The sequence below is a fragment of the Aquarana catesbeiana genome, linkage group LG07 (assembly GCF_042186555.1).
Source record: "Aquarana catesbeiana isolate 2022-GZ linkage group LG07, ASM4218655v1, whole genome shotgun sequence".
NCBI lineage: Eukaryota > Metazoa > Chordata > Amphibia > Anura > Ranidae > Aquarana > Aquarana catesbeiana.
This window is the reverse complement of record NC_133330.1, coordinates 199479284-199502153: the sequence shown is the minus strand read 5'-3', so window position 1 is coordinate 199502153 and position 22870 is coordinate 199479284. Positions and strand designations below refer to the sequence as shown.

Below are 22870 nucleotides of genomic sequence, written 5' to 3'. Positions count from 1 at the left end.
GGCGACTGCCCTTAGTTACCTTCAATTTGAGGACCTCTTTGCTTCTGTCTGAGACCACACTCCTTGCGTGAAGCTTTGACCTAAGTGAGCTCCCCAACCCCACACGCTGGCATCTGTCGTTACCACCTTTTCTATTGAAAACGACCAGAGCAGGCCCTTTGACAGATTTTCCTGTCTTCTCCACCACCAAAGCGATCTTTTGACTTTGGTGGGGATTTTTACCTTTGCTTCCAGACATTCTGTTCTGTGATTCCATATTCTCAGGAGAAAAGTCTGGAGAGGTCTGAAATGTAACCTTTCCCATTGAATGGCTGGCATGGTTGAGGTTAGGGTTCCTAGGGATGACATGACTTGTCTGACTGATAATTCCTGATTTGTCTGTAAGGAAGCTACCACATTTTGGACTTTTACCTTTTTCTCTTCTGGGAGAAAAACTCTCTGTTCCCTTGAACAGATCTGATACCCCAGGAATAGTACTTCCTGGGTCGGATTAAATTTGACTTTTGCATATTTATAATCCAACCCAAGGCTTCTAGATGACCTTGGGCTTTTCCGAGGTCGTCTAACAATTTTTCCCTGGAAGGGGCAAAGAAGAGTAGGTCGTCCAAGTACGGAATTACCGCAATCCCCTGCAGGCGGAGAGGTGCAAGCGCTTTTGCCATTATTTCTGTAAATATTCGAGGGGCAGAAGAAAGGCCAAAGGGGAGGGCCTTGAATTGTAGGTGCAGAACCTCTTTTCTCAAATTTATCGCCAACCTTAGGAATTTTTTGAGACTGCGGGGCTATTAGGATATACAGATATGAGATATGCATCTCAAAGGTCTATTGATGCCATAAAGCATTCCTTTGTCAATAGGTTTCTGACCGTGAAGATGGAGTCTATACGAAATCTTTTGTATAGGACTGATCTGTTCAGCGGTTTCAGGTTTAGGATTAACCGAAAATCTCCAGATGGCTTTTTTATCAGGAATATATGGGATTAAAATTCCTGATAAAGCGCCCCCTGTGGGACGTGAGTCACAACCCCTTGATCTTTCAGATCCTTTAACAGGTTCTTCATTGCTAGGGATTTTGTTACATCACTTGGAAGATTTGTCACCAAGTACCTTTCTAGGGGGAGATCTGAAAATTTTATACTGTAACCCTGGGCTAGCATATTCAGAATGTACTGGTTTTCCGTTATGCTTGCCCAATAGGGGAGAAAGCCCTGAAGTCTTCCCCCCCACCTGTAACCGGCTGTTATTGCGTCTTGCTGGATGACGCAGGAGGATGGAAAAGGATATTTCCTTTGCCTTTTCCCCTCTGCCCTGATCAACTTTTCTTTTTCTCTTGAGGCTTGTTTTTTTCCTGAGCCCTTTGAGGACGAAAAAAACGTTTGACTGGTTGTTTCTTCTTCTTGACAGGAAAAGATTTCTTTTTATCTGCAGTCCTGTCCAGAACTGAATCCAAATCAAGGCCAAACAATAAATCCCCTAGGAAAGGGACTCCGCATAACTTATTTTTAGATGCTGCGCCCCCCTGCCAGGTCTTTAGCCATAACGCCCGTCCAACAGAATTAGTAAGGGCTGCAGCTTTAGCTGTCATCCTGATAGATTCTGCTGATGCATCAGAGACATAGGCTAAGGCTGCTGAGAGAGTAGAAAAGGAATCAAGGATTTCTTGCTTAGGGGAATCCGCTATTATATGAGCTTTAAGCTGATTTACCCAATACTACAAGTTTCTGGCGACGCAAGTAGTTGCCATTGCTGGCTTAAGGTTGCCCATAATGGATTGCCGAGTCCTCTTGAGATGTTGATCCATTTTTTTTATCCATGGGGTCTTTTAAGATCCCCATGTCCTCAAATGCCAGATCAGTAGATCTTGACACCTGAGAAAAGGCTGCATCAAGTTTTGGAACCTTATTACAGAGAGCCGCTTCATCAAAAGGGAACCTTCTCTTATGAGCCCTAGAGAAGAATGGTTTCCTATCAGGATCAGCCCATTCTTTTTTGATTGTTTCAGAAATCACTGCGTGGACTGGAAAGATATGAGATTTGGACTCGCCAAGCCCTGCATACATTTTGTCGTGTAAAGACATTTCCTTATGCTCTTCCTCCAGGCCTAGAGTAGCATAAATAGCCATCAAAAGGCCGTCCACTTGATCCAAAGACAATTTATATTTGGAAGACATATTCTTCAGCTCATCCCCGTCCTTATCTGATTCATTAGAATGAGAGGGGGAAAGTCCTTCCTGGTTCAGAGGACCCATTTCTGCCTCCACTGCCGGGACTAACAGTGAGCCTTGAGAGGACTGTGAGGTAGTGGGCTGACTTGCGGATGGATTTGTGAGTGAGGATCTGAAGGATTGAATGGTAGCATCCAATTCCTTTTTTGCAGATGCGATTAGATCACTGCATGTGGAAGCGGTTTCTTCCCTCACCAAGGAGTCAATACATGTTTGACATAAAGTCTTTTTCCAGCCTTCATTTAACTTAGTTTTGCATGAAGGACATTTCTTTTTAATCCCAGGGTCAGAGCTCTTGGCCTGCCATGATAAGGGAACAAAAAGAGAAAAAAAGACAAACCATCCTTTAGAGTGAGCCTGATTACTCAAGATGCTCACCACAGGTGCACAGTGAATAAAAACACCAGCCTCATGTGCCCTGACAGGCCCCTCCGCCACCAGGGGGAAAAAATACCCTCAAGCCCCACTAAACATTTAGGGAGAAGAGAGCTAGAGAGAGACCCCACAGTAAAGCTGAGCAGAAACTACAGTCTGCTCCTTACCTGGGCCTTGCTGGTGCCTGTGCCTGTTCCACTTGCTGCGGTTCCTGAGTCCATGCTGAGGCAGCAGCGTGATGCTTGTGGCGAAAAACGCCAGTTCCGGACTCCAATAGCACCTGTGCGCCGACCGGAACCGGAAATATGTAGGCACCAGACATATTCCTCCCTCCTCCCCCTGCGCTTCCAGCGGAATTGAGGCCTAGCGCCTGCTTGTCCGATGCCGCCCCACTTCCAGATACCTCACATCCGGCGGATGCAGTCTTCTGACTGCCCTTCCCAAGATGGCAGCAGCATCAGGAAAAAAACATGTGCTGGCCAAAACAAAAGTGCTTGCCATGCCTGACACCCCCGCCCGGGAGCAGCGATTCTTGGAGCAGTCCTGGCTCTCCCCGAGCACTGACGAGGGAGAAGGAGCCTATCCACCCGGCACTCGTAAGCCTGTGGAAAATGGGAGGAACCGGCTCTCTTGAGGTAGGAAAAAATAGTGGAGTAGGGAGCCTGTTCTCCCAGGACAGTACCTTGAGAGCTCCAAACTCCCACATGTGTTCCCTCCGGAGGAAACACAAAAACTGATAAGTGGGAAGGAGCCTCCTTTTAAAGTTTGGTGGAGGTGTGTTTCCTGTCAAGTGGGTGGAGCCATGCTCTCAAGGTGCTGTCCTGAAAGACGTTAAGGGATATAAATGTAGCATTGATGCGTCAGGAGGATGGGAACATGTAAGCAGGCATCCTTGATGTCTAGAGGCCTTAAAGTATTTTGAGTGAAGGAAAATGCATGCATTTTTTATTACCTAGTGTTGAGAGCCTTTAGATCCAATATGAGATGCCCTTTTGCTTTGGGTGCAGTGCACAAGTTTAAGGAGAAACCTATGCATTGAAACCTTTCATTTTCTAGGATAATGGCTATGACTCCTTGAGAGAAGATAGGAGCTGTGACAGTGCAGCTTTAATGTCTGACAATCTTTGTGACAACATTGACAAGTTTGACAACATGCAGGCTGGAGGCAGAGAGAGGAATTCCAGTTTGTAGCCCCTGGATCCAAAAGTATGAAATGTCCTGAGACCACATGGCTGCGAAGGCTAACAGAGCTCCCCTCATCCTGAAAAGTGGGGGCATCTCTTTATCATGAAGAGGATTTGCTCACAGAAGTGAAAATCCAGGACTTACGGTGTAACAAAGTTCCAGGCCTTGCCTTGGACCTAGGTAGAGATTTTGCTGTATATAAGAGAAGAGCCAGCAACTCCAAACTCCTTGATGCAAAAATATATTGGCTACATATGAGCATGCTCATATGTAGCCAATACATTTTTGCATCAATGACTTTGGAGTTGGAGTTGCTAGCTCTTCTCTCTTATATAATGTATTTAGTGTGAGAAGACACACTGAGCCTTGGCACCTGTGTTGTAGACTGCACACTAGAATTGGATTGCTTCTGTTTAGAGCGCTGCATTTTTCATCTTTCCTCAGAGATTTTGCTTTCTTTTACTGGAGCAAAAAGAGTACTCGCTTTCTTAATCAATTCCCAGGATTCACCAAAGAAGTGTTTCCTATCAAAGGGCATATGCAAGAGGCGTTTCTTGCACTGATAGTCTGCAAACCAACATTTGCGCTAAAGTGTCCTTAGAAAATGTACCAAAGGTAGGCCCATTCTGAATATCTAACATATAATATTCACTAGCTAATCAACATAACAGTGTAAGGCTACAGGCTTAAGCTCCAGCTACTGGAGGAAAAAGAATCCATTAGGATAATCCATGATCCTGGGACACAACCTTGGACCAGACAGGTATGGTCTGGCAGATTGATATAGTCACAATGTCAGGCTGCAGGACAGGATCTGTGAGGGAGAATAAAGCCTTAGAAAGGACTTCTAGCATTTATTTACTCGGACTTTAAACACAGGTATGTCCTCAACAAGGACAGTCAAAATCCAGAGGATCGTACCACTGATGTAGGTGCGTAGGAGATGGCGGAGGTCAATCAGGTCTAAGCACGTGCAGATCCAGTGAATTAAGTCCTTAGAGGCAAAATAAATGCATGCACCAATCAGGCTTCCTGTAAACAAATGTTGTACTGACTGTAGCTGAGGCCAAGCAGGGGCCTTGCAGCCAACTTCCCAGACACAACAGGGGAAAGAAAGGCAAAATCCAGAACGTTGTGCAGCACGCATACCTTAGGGAATCTTCTAGGACAGGGCTCCACCACACAGGTGCAGCGAAGCCCTGGACCTGTAATGCTCTCAGAGGCCGACTTAACATTTTGCATCACAGGTACCTAAGCAAGCATCTAATGCAGAGTTCAGGGCAAAGAGACACATTCTCTTCCCAGCGGGTTCAGGGTATGAATTTTGTGGCAATGCAGAGTATCAGGAGAGAAGGCATCCATTTTCCTAGGATACTAGAAAAAAAACTGAGGCATGCTATGATTGGGAGGCAAACCCCGACAAAGAAACAAAGCCAATCAACTTACCCATGCGTGAAACCACAGGAACTGATATGCGAAGCCTAGCAGTTTGAAAAACAAAAAAACAGTACTGCAGCGCTATGATTTTTTAGTTTTTCAACCTGATTTATATAAATGCAGCTATAAATGTTCAGCTGCTTAGTATAAATTAGGTATTTTTTTTTTATTTTGTGCAGTCAGTTATATTTTCAAAGATTGGCAGTAATTGCTTTGCAAACAACAAAATAAGTGCAGCACAATATAAGAATGAGTCTGTAGACACAATATATTTTGCAGAGGAACCACAAGTCCCAGGATAAAGGATGGAGAAAACCTCATGAGGAATACTGCAGAATCCTGAGTGACACCACCTCCACCAGCTGATAAACTAGGCGCTTACCAGATCCGATGGACCTCTGAATTAACTAACAGAAGGTCAAAAGACCATATATCCTCAATAGGAGGATGGTAGCTAGCACTCCAAATGGAAACGGGATAGCCGAAGGTGGTGTAAAAGAAAGGAACACGATCTAAGTGCTCTCTATTGAATAAATAGTAATTTATTAAAAGCCGTGAATAGGCTCAATACAGCAATATAAGTAAAAAAGACACCAGATATAGATGTCCCATGTTAGTACATAGCAGCAAGTAAGGAAACGATGGCAGCGGTTGATGTCCGCTAGGTAGCTCCTCCCCCGTATGTGTTACGTAATTACTTTGAACTGTTGATTCCAAATTTGAAATATTTAGCTCTAACAAAAGCCATTTTTTTTTCTGAAAGCCTGGAGAGAGGTAGAAGAATGTGTCTGCAGGCAATAGTGAAGCATGGTGGAGTTTTCTTTAGGTTTTCCTTAGGTTTAGGGCTGCATTTCTGCACATGCAGTTAGGAATTGGGTCAGAACTAATGGTTTCCTCAACACAGAAAAGCAAAAGTAGATAGTTATCCATCATGCAATATCATCAGGGATCCGGAATTCATACTGAAACAGGACAGTGACCTCAAAAACATACAGCCAAAGCTATAAAAAAAAAAAAAAAGATATTAAACTATCTTTAACAAAAAAAAAAGTAGACCAGGAAGATATGGATGGCCCCCACAGAGCCATAATCAAAACATTTTTGAGTTTGTCTGGGAATATTCATTACATAAGGCTGAGTTCACATTAAGGCATTAAGAGCAGGCGTTCGAGAGGCATTAAAAAGGCCCCTCAAACACCCATGCACAAGATACAATAGACAGCACATAGTGCTGTACACACTAAGTGTTAGCGTCATGTCACTGCAAAATTGAAGCCTCATGTCGAGTCAGAAGGCATTTGAAAGGCTTCAACGCCTCCCATTCAAGTCTATGGTAATGCCTCGCATATGCTCTGGCAGGCAGTTGCAGAGCATTTGCGGGGCGTTAAGACTCGTTCATTTACTGTAATGGAAAAGGCATTTGTGGAGCAGTTTTAACGCTTGTCAAGCGCTTCAAAACTGCCCATAGGGCGTTTGGGGAGCTTTTTTAACTCCTCATTAATGCTTGTAAAACGCCTGTCTAATGCCCATACTAAAGCTCACTGATGCCTGTTTAACGCCCATACTAACGCCATGCAAACGCTATAGGAGCGTTTGTTGAGCATTATAAATTTAGGCAAGTGTAAACAAGCCCATAAAGGGACAGAAGAAACTGGGACAGCCTAAATTCACAGAAGAACTGTGATTAGTTCTCCTAGAGATCTGAATCAACCTACTTGCCCAGTTTTATTAAAAAATAGTGTGCTTGTGTACCTAGGATAATTGATGCTTTATTAAAAGGCAATGAGTGGACCCATCAAGTATTGGTTTCAGTAATAGTTGTATTTTTTTTTCTGTTTATGCATTATGTAGGTCATTAATTAGTAAGGAAAAAATATTTACTGCATTATTTTTTTAAAGCATCCTCATTTTAGATTTTTTTGACAATTGCCTAAAACTTTTACACTCATAACTGAGTATTTAATCTACTAAAATGGAATTACAAGGTCTAATGCATTTGCAACATCTGTATATGGTTGTAGAAAATATGTAATGGTTGTAGAAAATTGTTAACCTGAACCATCCTTGTTAAACTCTGATTGGTCAGTCTCCTGTGTGGCCAGTTTAATGCTGAAAACATTTGCTAGCATCTTCTTCGAATCGTCTACTTTACATTTTTAATTAAAAGATATTTTAACTTTTAACCATCACAAATAAATAGCATCCAGTGATTCTGTAAGGCCCCTTTCACACTGGGGCGGTTTGCAGGCGTTATTGCGCTAAAAATACCGCCTGCAAACCGCCCCTAAACAGCCTCCGCTGTTTGTTCAGTGTGAAAGCCCGAGGGCTTTCACACTGAAGCGGTGCGCTGGCAGGACGGTAAAAAAGTACTGCGGGCCGCATCTTTGGAGCGGTGAAGGAGCGGTGTGTTCACCGCTCCTAAACCGCTCCTGCCCATTGAAATCAATGGGACAGCGCAGCTATACCGCAGCTATAGCCGCGCTGTACGAGCGGTTTTAACCCTTTTTCGGCCGCCAACGGGGGTTAAAACCGCACCGTTAGCGGCTGAATACAGCCGCAAAAACGACGGTAAAACAACGCTAAAAATAGCGCTGTTTTACCGCCGACGCCCCCACCGCCCCAGTGTGAAAGGGGCCTAAATGTAGATACTTTAAAATTTCTATATACATACATTCGATACTTAGAAATACAAAAAAAGATACTTGGATTCTGACTGGCTGCACACTAATGAGGCACCATACACTATAGATGGACCAAGGTGTGAATAATCCTTGACTGTTTAAAGGTCTTCTTTTCTCATGGTTGTTACAATTATTATTGAAAGGGGATATGTCTATTGCCACCTCTGTGACATAGTACTTATGCAGCTTCATAAAGGTGGCAGTAGACTTCAGGAGGTGGTTGCACAAACATAGCAACATCTGATAAGAATATCAATTTATGCCAATGGGGCTGGGAGATAGAAGAAGTGGGGAGTTGGAGAGAAAACAATGCCAGCAATGTGGGCTTATAAGTCGGGATGAAAGGTACACGTTTTAGCAGACAAATCAATACGTGAAGATTACACCACTTCTATACCAGCCCTATTCTGGCACTCCTCTCCTACATGTAAAAATCACATTTTTTTTTACTAGGAAATTACTCAGAACCCCCAAACATTATACAGTGGAACCTTGGTTTACGAGTAACGCTGTTAACGAGTGTTTTTAAAGACGAGCAACTTAAAATCCTGACTCTGTTTGCGAGTGTTGTCTCGCAAAATGAGCAGGATTTAAGCCAATGGGGTGTGCAGTACCGCATTTGGCCAGAGGTCCGGGGGCGCCAGTGACACTTGGAACGGTTCGGAGCCGTTAGGAAATACTCAAAAAACACTCGGAAATACTCTGTTCCCGAGCATTTCCAAGCCTTTCCAAGTTCAGCCGAGCTGTCCCTGAGTATTTCCGAGGCTCTCCGGCGCCCCCCCATAGAAGTCGATGCGGAACAAATTAACTTTGTTTCCATTGTCTTCTGTCTCAAACTAGCTTTGGTATGCGAGTGCTTTGGATTACAAACATTCTCCTGGAATGGATTATGCTCGTAATCCAAGGTTCCACTGTATGCTTATTTAGCAGAGACCCTAGGGAATAAAATGGCGGTCGTTGCAACTTTTCACGTCACACGGTATTTGCGCAGCAATTTTTCAAACACGTTTTTTTTTTTTGAGGAAGAAAAAAAGATTCATGAATTAAAAAATAATGAAACAGTAAAGTTAACCCAATTTTTTTGTATAATATGAAAGAGGATGTTACGCTGAGTAAATAGATACCTAACATGATACGTTTTAAAATTGTGTACACTGATGGAATGGGGCCAAACTTTGGTACTTAAAAATCTCCATAGGTGACGCTTTAACATTTTTTACAGGTTACCAGTTTAGAGTTATAGAGGAGGTGTTGAGCTAGAATTGTTGCTCTCGCTCTACATTTTTTTTTTTTTATTGTTCATTTTACTTTTATTTTTCTATTTTTACACTTTCTCATTAAAAAAAAAAAAATTGATCACTTTTATTCCTATTACAAGGAATGCAAACATCCCGTGTAATAGGAATAGTGCGTGACAGGTCCTCTTTATGACGAGATGTGGGGTCTATAGACCCCACATCTCTCCTCCAGGCCGCAAAGACAGAGATAAAAAAAAAAATGAACGGTCTCTGCTTTTGCAGCCGCGTCCCCGACAATGTTTCCTTCTGCCGGCCCAGGCGTGACATTATAAGATCGCGCCAGGGCCCCTGAAAGGCATAGAGATGACTGGGTACCATCTGGTCACCAGAAAGCTCTATGCTCAACTTCCTGCGGCGGCCAATTCATGCACAAGCAAACCGGTATAAGCACCGGAGGTCCCCCTCCCGTCGCCTGTAAGAACGGTCAAGCGGCTTAACTTCCGCTATGATTGTCTTTATGGTGCAGAGAATCGCTGACCGAAAAAGATGATATCTGAATGATAGCTGTAGCTATCATTCAGATATCCCCACTCAGTCAATGACGTCATATGACGTCCATGGGTTGGAAGTGGTTAAAAAACCTGGATCAAATGGCTGTTATTTAATGTCTATAAGTATGTTTCTAAGAATAACAGAGGGCCACTATCACACCAATGATTATTATTGTTAAAAGACAAAGTCTTACTATTTTAATCTGATGTAATTTAATAACAGATTTCAGCTATAGGGGGTGCAGTGGGTGAAACCTGAAGGAAGTGAGGGCATAAAGTGGTTTCCTCCTCATTCCTGCAAAAGGGCATCAGAAGCATACACACACAAAAAAAAAAGAAATTGCCATTGTAAAAAGAAAACCTTTCATTCAATTATTCTGAGACCAAATGCAATCCTATTTTAGGCTCAAGTTAGGATTATGACTTGTGAGACCCAAAGTTGCAGGACATGTGAAATGCTATGTATCTCAATGAGAGCTGTTGCAATTTACACTACAGAAGTTGCTGTGACTTCAGAAAAGGTTCCTGCACTAGTTTGACTTTGGCATGACTTCAGTACCAGGAAAGTCGTATCAAAGTCAAACTCCAAAGTTGCACTGAAAATCACACAGCTTTGGAGTCGGCTAATGTGAACCAAGCCTTGCTAAATGTTTTGAGAAAAAAGTCATTACTTTCATGGCCAAAACCAAAAAATGTAAACAGATGTTACATTTTCCATTAAAGAATAAACAAAGGTAACTCTTTGAGCAATGGAAAACCATAAATATCTGGCCCATACAGATTTTCAAGTACCAATTCATCTCAACTACATTGCATTGGAGGGAATAAGGCTTTGCACAATGCTGTTTCTCAGTAATTGCCCCCTTATTACTAGGTATTTCTCAGATTCATGTAGGATTCTCCCGTTAATATAAAACAGAACGCACAAAGTGATTGAGTTAACAAGTAAACAGGCGCATTCAGGGAAAACAGACAAGTGGTTAAAACCCAATTAGATACATACACTTTCAGGGATTGTTGGCAGTCCGGTTACGTCAGGAGTAATAAAATACGAATGCTAGGAGAAGGAAGAGGAGGAAAAATACAACAAAGGTTAATCTGGATTTAATAAGGATCCTAATTTGAGGTTTGGTGCTAGGACAGGGATAGAGTAAAAAGATGAATGAGTATTCTGATAGGTGTATGGACGATTATTGCAATATCCAATGATGGAAAATAATTACAATTTTAAAGACTGAAAATGTTGAGGATACACCAAGTCAATGTTACACAAAAAATAGACTGTGTAATGTATGTCCTTTACACTAAGTGATAATTTTTATATGATCATGTGCATCAGGTATGTTAAACAGGTGTGTCAGGGATCTAACACAGCCATACAGTTCCATCTTCACAGCACTCAGTGGTTTATGAATTTAAAATTAACAAGACCCCATGTGTTCTCCAGTTAATAAAAGCTACACTTCTTTTTGTAGTTTTATAGCTTTTGTAGCATTTCAGCCTCAACCCTACTAGTTCCTTCCTTACACCTATGTTAACTAACTTGTATAAAAAATATGTATATACTTACCTATTCTCAAGTCACTTCAGTCCAGTCATGTGATCCCTTGTGTCAGCCAGCGGCGGCTACAGAGGAGAAGACAACGCTTGGGACCAGTGATATCACCCATGGGCTTGCATATCCCAGCCGTTGTCTGCGTTCCCTCCTCTCTCCTGCAGTCACCGCTGGCTGGCACAGCAGCATGTGATAATGTGACCGGAACAGGTTGAAAAACAGGTTAGTCAATAAAGCTGTTATTATGGGGGAGGGGACATTTTTAAGACTAATTAGGCGTAAGCAGGAATTCTACTTTAACAGTCAGTGTTGATAGGGAAATTGAGCGATTTTCTTTTCTGCAACTCGTGGTTGCAAGAAAGAAAATCACACCATTTATGGCCGGCTTAAAGAGGCAGTAATATTCAAAGTAAATAAAGTAAAAAACAGAGAGAAGCAGCTGTAAAAAAGATTACTAATTATTTTGAGTCTAAAGGAGGTGACCCCAATTGTTCTCTTACAGAGAGAGAATGTGTTTGATGTTACGTCTCCCATTGAACTCTATTGGTCTTATGTGTTGGCCACTACATAATTACTGGGTCCTATAATGACATAATGGCCAGTGAATGGAACCACTGAATGCAGCTGAGGGGGGGGGCACAGCCAGGATCCCAGTCATGTGAGAAAGATACCAACAACAGCAATAGCTCTGGAAAAGAGAAAAGATTGGAGTTACCACGTGCTAGGCTAGTGTTAAGAATCTTCCTTTACAAACATTGCATCGCTTTATGATGGAAAGATCCTGACCCTCCCTCTATTCAAATGTGGCTCAGAAAGGTCGAGGACGTCAATAAAATCGAGGATTTGGTGCTTACAGCACTAAACAAGCATGAAAGTTATAAGAAAACGTGGCTTCCATGGAATATGTGTATATTTACAGATGATGGCATCCCTCAACTGACCTAAATAGCCCACCCGGGCCAGCGTGTTTGTTTGATTTTCCCCCTTTTACCCCTCCCCCCACCCCCCTTTACTTTTTTCCTCCAATGTGTCCTCTCTACTCATTCTTTCCCCTTCTATCTCCTCCTCTTCTTTCCTACTTCCCTCTGATATGGTAAAATTTGGGTATCCAACCTCGTTTTCCTTTTAGTAGTCATACATTAGTTACTATAGCAGTATTTTTCTTTTTTCTTGTACACCATGTGTTTTGTGGTATTATGCTATTCATGCATTCACTCTGTTGGACTACATTTTCACAGTTCAGATATTGATGTGATCTCTTGGTTGCCTTTGTATTCTAAATAAAGAGTTTGAAAAATAAAAAATAATCGTCATTTACAACAGCTTTTCTCAACTTTTTTGACAAGGAGGAATCCCAGGAAATTAATTTCTGGGCTTAGGGAATTCCTGCCAATACAACCCCAATTTCAAAAAAGTTGGGAAGCAACAAACAGAATGCAATGATTTGCAAATCTCATAAACCTATATTTTTATTCACAATAGATAATAGAAAACATATCAAATGTTTAAACTGAGAAAATGTACAATTTTATGAAAAAAATAGGGTCATTTTGAAATTGAGCAGCAACACGTCTCAAAAAAGTTGGGACAGGGTCATTTTTACTATGATGTAGCATTCCCTCTTCTTTAAACACTCTGTAAACATCTGAGAACTGAGGAAACCAGTTGCTGGAGTTTTAGGTTGTCCCATTCTCACCCGATATAGGATGGTAACTGCTCAACAGTCCCAGGTCTTCTTTGTTTTATTTTTCATTTCAAGATGCAAATATTTTTACTCGGTGACGGGTCTGGAATGCAGGCAGGCCAGTTGAGCACTCAGACCTTTCTACTATGCAGCATTGTTATAGACAAGCAGTATGCAGTTTAGCAGAAATCTGCAAGGACTTCCCTACAAAGAATTCATCCAAATGGGCGCATTTGTTGCTCTAAAACCCGGATATACCTTTCAACTTTGATGATGCTTTTCCAGATGTTCAAGCTGCCATTCTATAATGCACTCTTATACCATCATAGATGCAGGCTTTTTAACTGAGCGCTGATAACAAGCTGGAAGGTTCCTCTTCTCTTTAGTCTGGAGGACATGGCGCCCATGGTTGACAAAAATAATGGCAAATTTTGATTTGTCAGACCACAGAACAGTTCTGGAATTGGGGTTGTAATTACTTTACCTACAGCTCAAGATGCAGTGTGATGGTCACTAGGTAGGATACTCCCCACATTTGTGTTTATTGAGAAGAATCCCCCCTTACAGATAGCTTAAAACTCCATTGCTGTCAGTGTTTACTCAGAGGCAAAAGTTGCTCATTGCTCAAGGAACCCTTAGCAACCTCTGGAGTAAGCCTACGGCTTAATGGAATCCTGGTTGAGAAATGCTGTTTTACAGTTTGCTTCTCCATAAAATTAAAATAAAAAACCCACTTGAAAACTAGTACAAAAGCACACCTTTTTGCCCCAACATTTCCAGTGAAAGGGATATTAAAAAAAAAGAATAGGAAAAAAATCAATTCTAATTAACTACTTAAGATGGAAAATGGAATCAACTCCAATTTACTAATTAAAGTAAAAGTTTCAAAATAAGTAAATTATTTCAGTGAAAACTGCCAGATTAGAATTTGCTTAATGGAAGTGGCATGCAGAATGATTGCAGAAGAGAAAGTTCACCATAATCAATTTTTTTTAAAATTTGGGAAAGAGTTTCTACAAAACTAGAACTCACCCGGCCCTTCACTTACCAACTCTGGAGAGGAAGCATTTTTTATAACAGGTTCACTTGAAACAAACTGTAGTGGGTTCTTGTAAACAACAAACAGAGATTCTACTTGTAGCTTTAACCATGCTAATAATATCTAAGGCTGTGAATATATGTATCAGAAGAACTCAAATTATTATGAAGGCATGATTTCATAATATCCTATTTTATCAGCAGGACCTTCACTTATAATTGCATTACAGTCTTTGCAGCAGGTAATACATCTAATGCACCAATAATCAGTAAAAGCTCATATACACATATTAAATGTTGTACATTTTACTTTTCTACAAGGAAGCAAATTTGTTTTAGCACTAATCTGCATTGTTATACACTTCAATATAGAAAATAAGCCAGATTTTAAAAAAGACAAGCACAGAACAATACAATTGAAAAGGGGCAATGAATATTAGGATTTTTTTCTAAAGCTTACCTGTAAAATCCTTTTCTTGGAGTACATCACGGGACACAGTGCAGCCATAATAACTAACTGGGTTATACACCACCTATAGGTGAATGGACACTGGCAAACCAAAAAGACAGGAAGTCCTCCCCTATATAACCCCTCCTACACAGGGAGTACCTCAGTTTTGTAGCAAGCAATAAACTTCCCAGACAAGAGGGGAGGGATCTCTATGTCCCATGATGTACTCCAAAAAAAAGGATTTTACAGGTAAGCTGTGAAAAAAAAATCCTAATTTCTTTATTGTACATCAGGGGACACAGAGCAGCCAAAATAACTAACTGGGACGTGTCCAAAAAATGCCTTTGAGGGGAGGGAACCCATTATGACCAAAGAAACACCATCAGAATCCCAGGATCTATATTGCTGCCTGCAGTACACTGCGTCCAAATGCAACATCCTCCTGAGTCCTAACATTCACCTGATAAAACCTAGTGAATGTATGCACCGAAGACCAGGTAGCAGCCTTGCAAATCTGAGCCGTCAATGCTTGATGATGAACTGCCCATGAAGCACTCATTCTCCTGGTAGTGTGTGCCCTTACTGGTAGTAGATACTCCTAGAGACTGGCTTTCTAGCATTCAACACGGTAGGCAATGCTGAGAAATGCCTCGGTCTTTTAAGATCCTGGTTTTAACAGCCAGACCGTAAAGCAGGGTGGAATATTGGACCCTGCGAGAGCAGATCTGGACGGAGTGGAAGAACCCATGGGTTCCCCACCACAGTCTTGCAATCTGTGCGTACCAAGTCCTTCTGGGCCAGGCTGGAGCTACTAGGATCACCAGCTTTTTCTCTTCACAGATCCTGCTTAGTAGCCTTGGCAACAGCCGGATTGGAGGGAAGGCATATATCAGGGAAAACTGATCCCACGAAATTACCAAGGCATCTTAATGAAAGGGGGTCCCTGGTTCTAGACACAAAACTGTTTAGTTTCCTGTTGAACCTGGACGCCAGCAGGTCTACATCCGGAAATCCTCATCAGCGGCAGATTGATGCAAAGATCTCAGGATTTGGGGACCACTCCCCTGGAAACATTTGCTGGCGGCTTAGAAAGTCCGCCTGACAATTCTCCACTCCCCGAATAAACACCGCTGATAGGGATGGAACAAATCTTTCTGCTTAGGTCAGCATGCGATCCACTTCCTTCTGGGCTGTCTGACTCCTGGTGCCTCCCTGATGATTGATGTATGCCACAGTCGTGGCACTGTCCGACTGGCCCCCACAGGACATCCCTGTAGTCTGGAAGTCCAGAAGCTTAGGACCAAGCGGGCTGCCTGAATCTCCAAAATGTTGATGGGCAAGCTCCTCTCCCTCCAGGACCACCTTCCCTGGACGGTGGCCTCCTCTAGGACTGCCCCCCATCCAGAAAGACTAGCATCTGACCTCACCACCCTCCAGACCACAGGCAAAAAGGACTTTCCTTTTACCAGATTCTTGGTTATCATCCACCAACTGAGACTCTGACGCACTTTCAGCCGAAGAGACATGTGCCAGTCCAGAGCCTGTACAGTCTTGTTCCAGACAGACAGACAGAATGTTGTTCTGTAGTGGTCTGGAGTGGAATTGTGCATAAGGGACTGCTTCGAATGAGGACACCATTTTCCCCAGTAGCCTCATACACAGACAAATGGAGGGATATTTTTTTACCTTTTATGACCTGGACGAGGTCTTTAATGGCTCTAACCTTCCAAGGTGGCAAAAATACCTTTGTCTTTACCGTGTCTAATATTAGCCCTAGATACTAGGTGTTGAACTGACTGCAGGGCCGATTTAGACCAGTCCAGAACCCAACTCAGACTTTCCAAAAATGTAACTGCTCGGGCTACATTCTGTCTCAGGTCTGGAACCGTTTGATCTATCAATAATAGATCGTCCAGGTATCCTGCAACCGATATTCCCTGAGATCTTAGAACTGCCAATACCGGGGCCAGTAACTTTGTGAATACACAAGGTGCCCTGGCTAACCCGAATGGGCAGCGCCACAAACTGAAAATGTTGGTTGCCTACTGCGAATCGCAGAAACCTTTGATGGGATCTGCAGATTGGCACATGTAGGTACGTGTCCTTGATGTCTATACAAGGAGGCCACAGCTGAATGGATTGATTCCATCCGGAAAGAGCGAATGTCTAGAAACTGATTCAGAGCCTTGAGATCCAAAATAGGCCTTACATCTCCATTCGGCTTTGGGACTATGAAAAGATTTGAGTAAAAGCCCACGAACCCCTCAAATCACTCATTATGACCTTAGATGATCTATTGCCTGAAGAAAATACTTTTTCTTTACCGGATCAATGGGGACGTTGGACCTTAAGAACTGAGAGGGGGAAAGCCCCCAGAATTCCATTTTGTACCCCTGAAACACCGTAGAAATAACCCACTTGTCTTGGTTCACTTCTTTCCAGACGTCTGAGAACTCTAATAGCCCCCCCACCCGCGTGAGTGGGGGCACCCCTTCATAAGGAGGGTCTGGGACTGGCTTTAGGGGGTCTCTGGGCCCAGGGATTTTTCTGCCCCTGGCCTTGAACCTTTCCCCTAGACCCAGACGGCTGAGGCCGTCAAAACTGCCTGAAATTAGAAGTGCTGGGTACTGAAGCACTAGACACCTTAAAGGAAGGTCGTCCGCTCCTCTTCTTAACAGGTAGATGCGCATTTTACCCCCTGAAATCTTCTGGATATATTTATCCAGATCTTCTCCAAACAGCCACTCCCCGTAAAAGCAAAACCAGCTAATAATCTTTTGCAGGGTATTTCCGCAGACTAGTTTTTTAACCAAAGAATCCTGTGCATATGTACTGACAGCAGGGCCAGCCGGGACACCTGATGTATGGCATCCTATAGAGCCTCTACTGCAAAACATAAGGCACAAGGTAATTCTGCCAAGTCCTCAGCAGATACCCCCTGATCGGTGACAGTTTTAGTTACCCCGCTTCACCTGGTCCTTTAAAGACTGACAGATACCAACAGCTGCCACTGCCGGTTGAGCAGCAGACCCAGCAATAGCAAATGAAGCCTTTAATAAAGACTCCAATTTCTTATCCACTGGATCTTTAAACACCTAGGCATTAGCTACAGGACAGGTAAGACTCTTATTCACCGAAGAAATGGCAGCGTCCACAGATGGCATACTCCATTTCTTTATAAACTTTTCCTCCAAAGGATACAAAAGTGCAAACCTTTTAGGAGGGAAAAAAAAAAAGGTTTTCAGGGTGATCCCAGTCAGCATATACAATTTGCTCTAGCAACGGCTGCAAGGGAAAAGCCTGCGAACTCTGTGAAGGGCGAAGAGATCCTAAAGATGAAAAGGAAACCTCAGGGACCTCTACAGCCGGCAATTTGAATCCTGATCGGACCGTCTCTGTAAAGGGACTAGAATAGCAGTCTCTGGGATTGAGAGGCTGAAAACGGCTCTTCAGAACCCGACTCCTCAGAGGTGGAATCCGTGGCCTGACCTTTCTCCTGATCATTTACTGCCACTTCTTCCACATCTTCTGCCCAATCCCGTTCCAATGCAGGTGAGGGCTCATGTGCAGAGGATCGATCCCATTTTCTTCCACCTTGGGAAACTGAAGCAATCATACCTGCTATTTTCCCTTCAGTCCAGCTAAAGCTGATGCCAAGTTGTCCTTTGTGACGTAGGTTGAGTCAGAAGCATTAGCTGTCGCTACAATGCCTGACAACCATAATGGCTCAGACTGGCCAGTTGCCTCGGGTCTTTCAGGAGAATTAAACACAGCAGATGTAAGGCTAGCATCCTCCATTACCGATAGTGGTGCACGCGCACCCCTTCCCGCTGTGCCTCCCCCACTCCTCTTCCGGGAAGACATGCCTGAGACAAAACTTGAGGTACAAAAAACACCACTTTATGCACTTCAACCTGCAAAATACTACACTTAGTCCTTGCAGTACACAGCTCTTACAGGACCTGCAGTGCCCTGGTTTATCCACCCACAGTGACTCACATGCCCAGCTGACACCGCTCTGTGTCCCTTCCAGCCTGCTTACAGCAGCCTAGGTCTGGACACCTCCTAATATGGCCGCTTCCGCCCCTACTGCATATGTCCCGCATGCACCTTTGCCACGTGCATGCTCATAGCATCCTGCACAACTGCCGCGCCCCTCCTACGTGCACATCCATCCATCAGCGCCGGAGTAGAAGCTGGGTTTTACAGGGCGGGTAATATGAAGAGTCGCCCGCCTCCTGTTGGGATTAGCCAGGCTGGAAGTCTCCACAAAGAAAGCACAGCCGCACCACGACACCACTGCCCCCAGTGGACAGAAAAAATATGACGGTAAATGGCGCTACCTTACCAGGGTACCTTGATTTATAATTGGATGAACCTCAAAGGGACAAAGAAATCAGAAAAAATATAATAAATAAATACACCCCTTTATCATTCATTAGGTAGTGGATCTATGTGTCCAGCATTACCTGAATGGACTGTACTAACAGGTCAGTCTCATCCCTACATGCAGGCATGCATCATGTGGCTAATCTTCATAAACTGATTAAGTGACAACTTATAAAAATTAATGTATGACAATCCAATAAAAATAAAATAAAATAAATAAGACACCACGATAAAAACTTATGTTGATTCCCAAATGTGTCCAAGTGTGCTTATAAGTATAAAGGTGAATTAAATAGTCCCAACATTAGGTATATAGTGCAGGACCGCACATTAAATAATAAACATTTTTATTTTTTTTTTATTTTTTTTTTTTATTATTATTATTTTTTTTTTTTTTATATTTTTTTTTTTTTTTATTATTTAATGTGCGGTCCTGCACTATATACCTAATGTTGGGACTATTTAATTCACCTTTATACTTATAAGCACACTTGGACACATTTGGGAATCAACATAAGTTTTTATCGTGGTGTCTTATTTATTTTATTTTATTTTTATTGGATTGTCATACATTAATTTTTATAAGTTGTCACGTAATCAATTTATGAAGATTAGCCACATGATGCACGCCTGCATGTAGGGATGAGACTGATCTGTTAGTACAGTCCATTCAGGTAATGCTGGACACATAGATCCACTACCTAATGTATGATAAAGGGGTGTATTTATTTATTATATTTTTTCTGATTTCTTTGTCCCTTTGAGGTTCATCCAATTATAAATCAAGGTACCCTGGTAAGGTAGCGCCATTTACCCCTAATAGATTTTCCATTAATATTTAACTCACTCCCTAGGGGGTAAGTGTAAGGGGAGGCTGCAGGCCTTTAGGTTCGTGAGCGTGGAAACCCGTCCCTTATTTTAGAAAAAATATGACACCTGGTCCTATAAAAAAAGTAAGAGACTGTGCAATATATTTTCCGGTTTAAGCAAGTGCAAAGGATTTTTTAAAAACACTTACCAGTCCTATCTCAAGATTCTGCCTAAAAGCTATATTCCAATCTTCCCCCATCACGGCGGGTGCTGTCTCTTGCACCTTCAAGGACCGATTCCCCTGAATATGGGGCCACTCCCTTGGACCTGTAAAGCACCCTGCTGGATCGCCTTTGGGGTCTTTTCTTACCAAGGGTCCGGATCCCAGGGTCCAGTGCCCAAAGGGTCACATTACAGGCAATACCTGGTAATCTTCTTATGTAGACGAGGCTCGGGTACCATCCATCTTAGTGTATCACTGTCCGAATAGATCCGATTATATAGTCCTTTAAATCCTCTAGAATCTGTTCCAGGACCATTCTCTTAGCTAGATCATGGAGAGCTTCTCCAACCATGACCATCGCCTTACAAAACACTGGTGAAAAAATGGAGGTACTTCCTGTGTAGGAGGGGTTATATAGGGGAAGACTTCCTGTCTTTTTGGTTTGCCAGTGTTCATTCACCTATAAGTGCCGTACAACCCAGTTCGGTATTATGGCTGCTCTGTGTCCCGTGATGTACGATAAAGAAAAAGCACTAAAGAAAACAACTGTTTTTACTGTACCATGTATTAAACACAGCACAAAATAATACATCTACCCCATGTGCATGTGTATAAGTCTTAACCCCTAATGGACTATGAATGCTCTAGACAGAACTATATTAAAAAGTCTGAGCTATGGCACATAGTGAGCTGTGAGTGTTCACCAGAAATGCCCTCAAAGGGATATGCTCACAATTTAAGGAAGCTAATAGTTTTAAATAGTGAACATGCAATTAGAGTGGATCCTTTCCTTTTAGCTTCTGTTAAGTGGTAGTAAGGCAGATATAAATATGCAGAATTATTGTTTGCAAATAAGAGAAGAAAGGGGAAAGGTCTTGTGTCCCCAGTAACACACTTTCATCTGCCAAAACATATAATAAAACGAAGGATTCGCCCCGGGACTTTAAATGAAGTGGGTACCGTTTCCGCCAGTAAACTTAACAGTAGTAAATACAGTATATGGTTTATTCAAGTAAAATTGTTTACATGCATAGATATCACCAACAGCTGCCAATTTAAAAAAGATACATAAACAAGGAATATTGGTACATAAATGTAATAGTAGTCATAGTACACGGGCATCATACTGCAAATAAGAGAAGTCGGTGTGCCCAGTCATATAGGCTTGAGAAAGGGGGATCTGCCTCCAAAACATGTCACTAATGCTTCAAGTCTCCTTGTCATGGTTATGCAATAGAGTTTGTCGATCAGCATACCTGGCTCCATGTGTTCATCTCTAGAGACCAGCTGACTCTCACCTGACTGCTTTTGTAACCTCTCCTCTAAGCATGGCCCCACCCCAGGCCCTATCAGGGAACCCTATATTAACCTGTGCACTGCAAGCCAGCAGTGCTGATCAACCATTGTGTCTTAGCCTCTGTGTGTACTTGCTGTGTTTCCTACATCTGATTCCTGTTACCGACTTTGGCCTGTTCTTAACTATTCCTGTCTGCACGTGACCCTGACCTTTGGCGTGTTCCCGACCATCCCTGTTTGCCTGTGACCCTGAACCTTGGCGTGTACTCTGTTGTCCTTGTCTGCTTGTGGCCCTGACCTTGGCTTGTCCCTTACTTTCCTTGTTGTTCCAGCCCGCTGCCTCCTTCCTCTTCTCCTGTAGTCTACCGTGAGCTGTGAGACCCTGGGGGCCGCGACCTGGAGCCAGACTGCAGCGCAGTCCATCCTTACCATTAAAGGCTCTGGTGAACACCTGCTGGCTCTTAGACTCCGCGCCCTGGGGAATCTATGCTCTAGCTCCCAGTGGGATCTGTGTCACTGATCCAGTAGACCTGCTTCCTGAACCTTCCAGGGTTCAATCCGCAGCAGTCAGCCGTAGGGTCCACTACCTTGCGGTGCACTCCTGATCCCAATGGTGTGCATCTGTCACCCAGCCTCTAGGTGACCTGACACTCCTAAGAGGCAGTGAATAGTACATTTTTCAGCCAAAACTCCAGCTGTTGTCTCAGCTGAGATTCAGCATGGATAGAGTAGGCAGGTGCCATCTTAAAACAGTCTGTCGGGAATCTTGTGGTGGAGGGGTGTGATCATATATACACCTTCACACACCGTTGGCCTTGATACTTAGGACTTCCCCCCCTGCAGCCTGGCTGTGTACTTTGACAACCATACTGACAGATAACATGTAAGTTCATGTTTTACATAAATATTTAAAAAAGGGTTTTATTGCATTCATGAGAAGTTTCCTTTCTCTCTTTTGTCTTTAACCTCTGTCATTCCCTTGAACTGACTACTGGAAACTGCAAGTGGTCCTGGCTGAGAAGACTTTGAGTTGGACATTGAGACTGAAGCTATTAGCTCAAATGCATTTTAAATTTTTGTTCCTGTTCCATAAATATGAGCCCTCAACACCCATCTGGCAAAACTTACAGAACACCAGGAATTGTAGAATGTTTAAAAATATAGTTTGCATCTAGTACTCCATCCTAAAAATCTTCCATACCAATGGGAGAAAAGATTTTCCTGACTCCAGCACTGAACCCACCATGCCAATTCAAGCCTGGCATATGCGACGATCCAGAGACTGAAATCTCTTGTCCCACGTTGCCAGAATTTTGAGTTGCAATGTCCTGGAGTGAAATTTGGCATAAGGAACTGCCTTATGCAAAAGCAGAGTCTTTATTTTCTCCTAGACTATTGATGAGCCCCAAAGTAAGAGCAGAGGGAGTCTTACTAAGAATGACTGTGGACAGGGCCATTTCTAGGATCAGACCTAGATATTATTAACAATGAGATGGATCCAGTGATGATTTTTGGATATTTAGGATCCCCCCCTCAATCACTGTAGGGTCTTATGAGCAAGCCAGGAGTGGTGAAATGCATCAAGGAAGGTTGGTTCCCATGAGACATTGCTGTATGCAGCCATTTTGTTGACAACTCATAAGGAGACGCTAAGAGTAGAGTGTGGCTGATACATTTTTTAGTATTTCTGATGGGAGTGGAGAAGGTCTACAGTGGCTGGCACCCAGGTTGTC

The 22870-nt window shown here is 42.9% G+C and overlaps 1 protein-coding gene across 6 annotated transcripts in view; it reads right to left on the bottom strand.

The window, feature by feature from the left end:
• Positions 1–22870, bottom strand: part of DENND1B (DENN domain containing 1B) — a 422418-nt gene that overhangs the window by 196231 nt on the left and 203317 nt on the right. For 5 of the 6 annotated variants that reach the window (XR_012235321.1, XM_073592973.1, XM_073592974.1 and 2 more), the window contains exons 8-9: positions 13979–14038; positions 10695–10748 (exon numbers count right to left, since the gene is read on the bottom strand). Coding sequence is in view for 5 of the 6 variants with exons in the window: in XM_073592973.1 (XP_073449074.1) it covers positions 10695–10748; positions 13979–14038 (114 nt within the window). In the remaining variant the exon portion in view is untranslated. The remainder of the gene's footprint in view (positions 1–10694; positions 10749–13978; positions 14039–22870) is intronic. The other variant, XM_073592975.1, reaches the window with a different exon arrangement.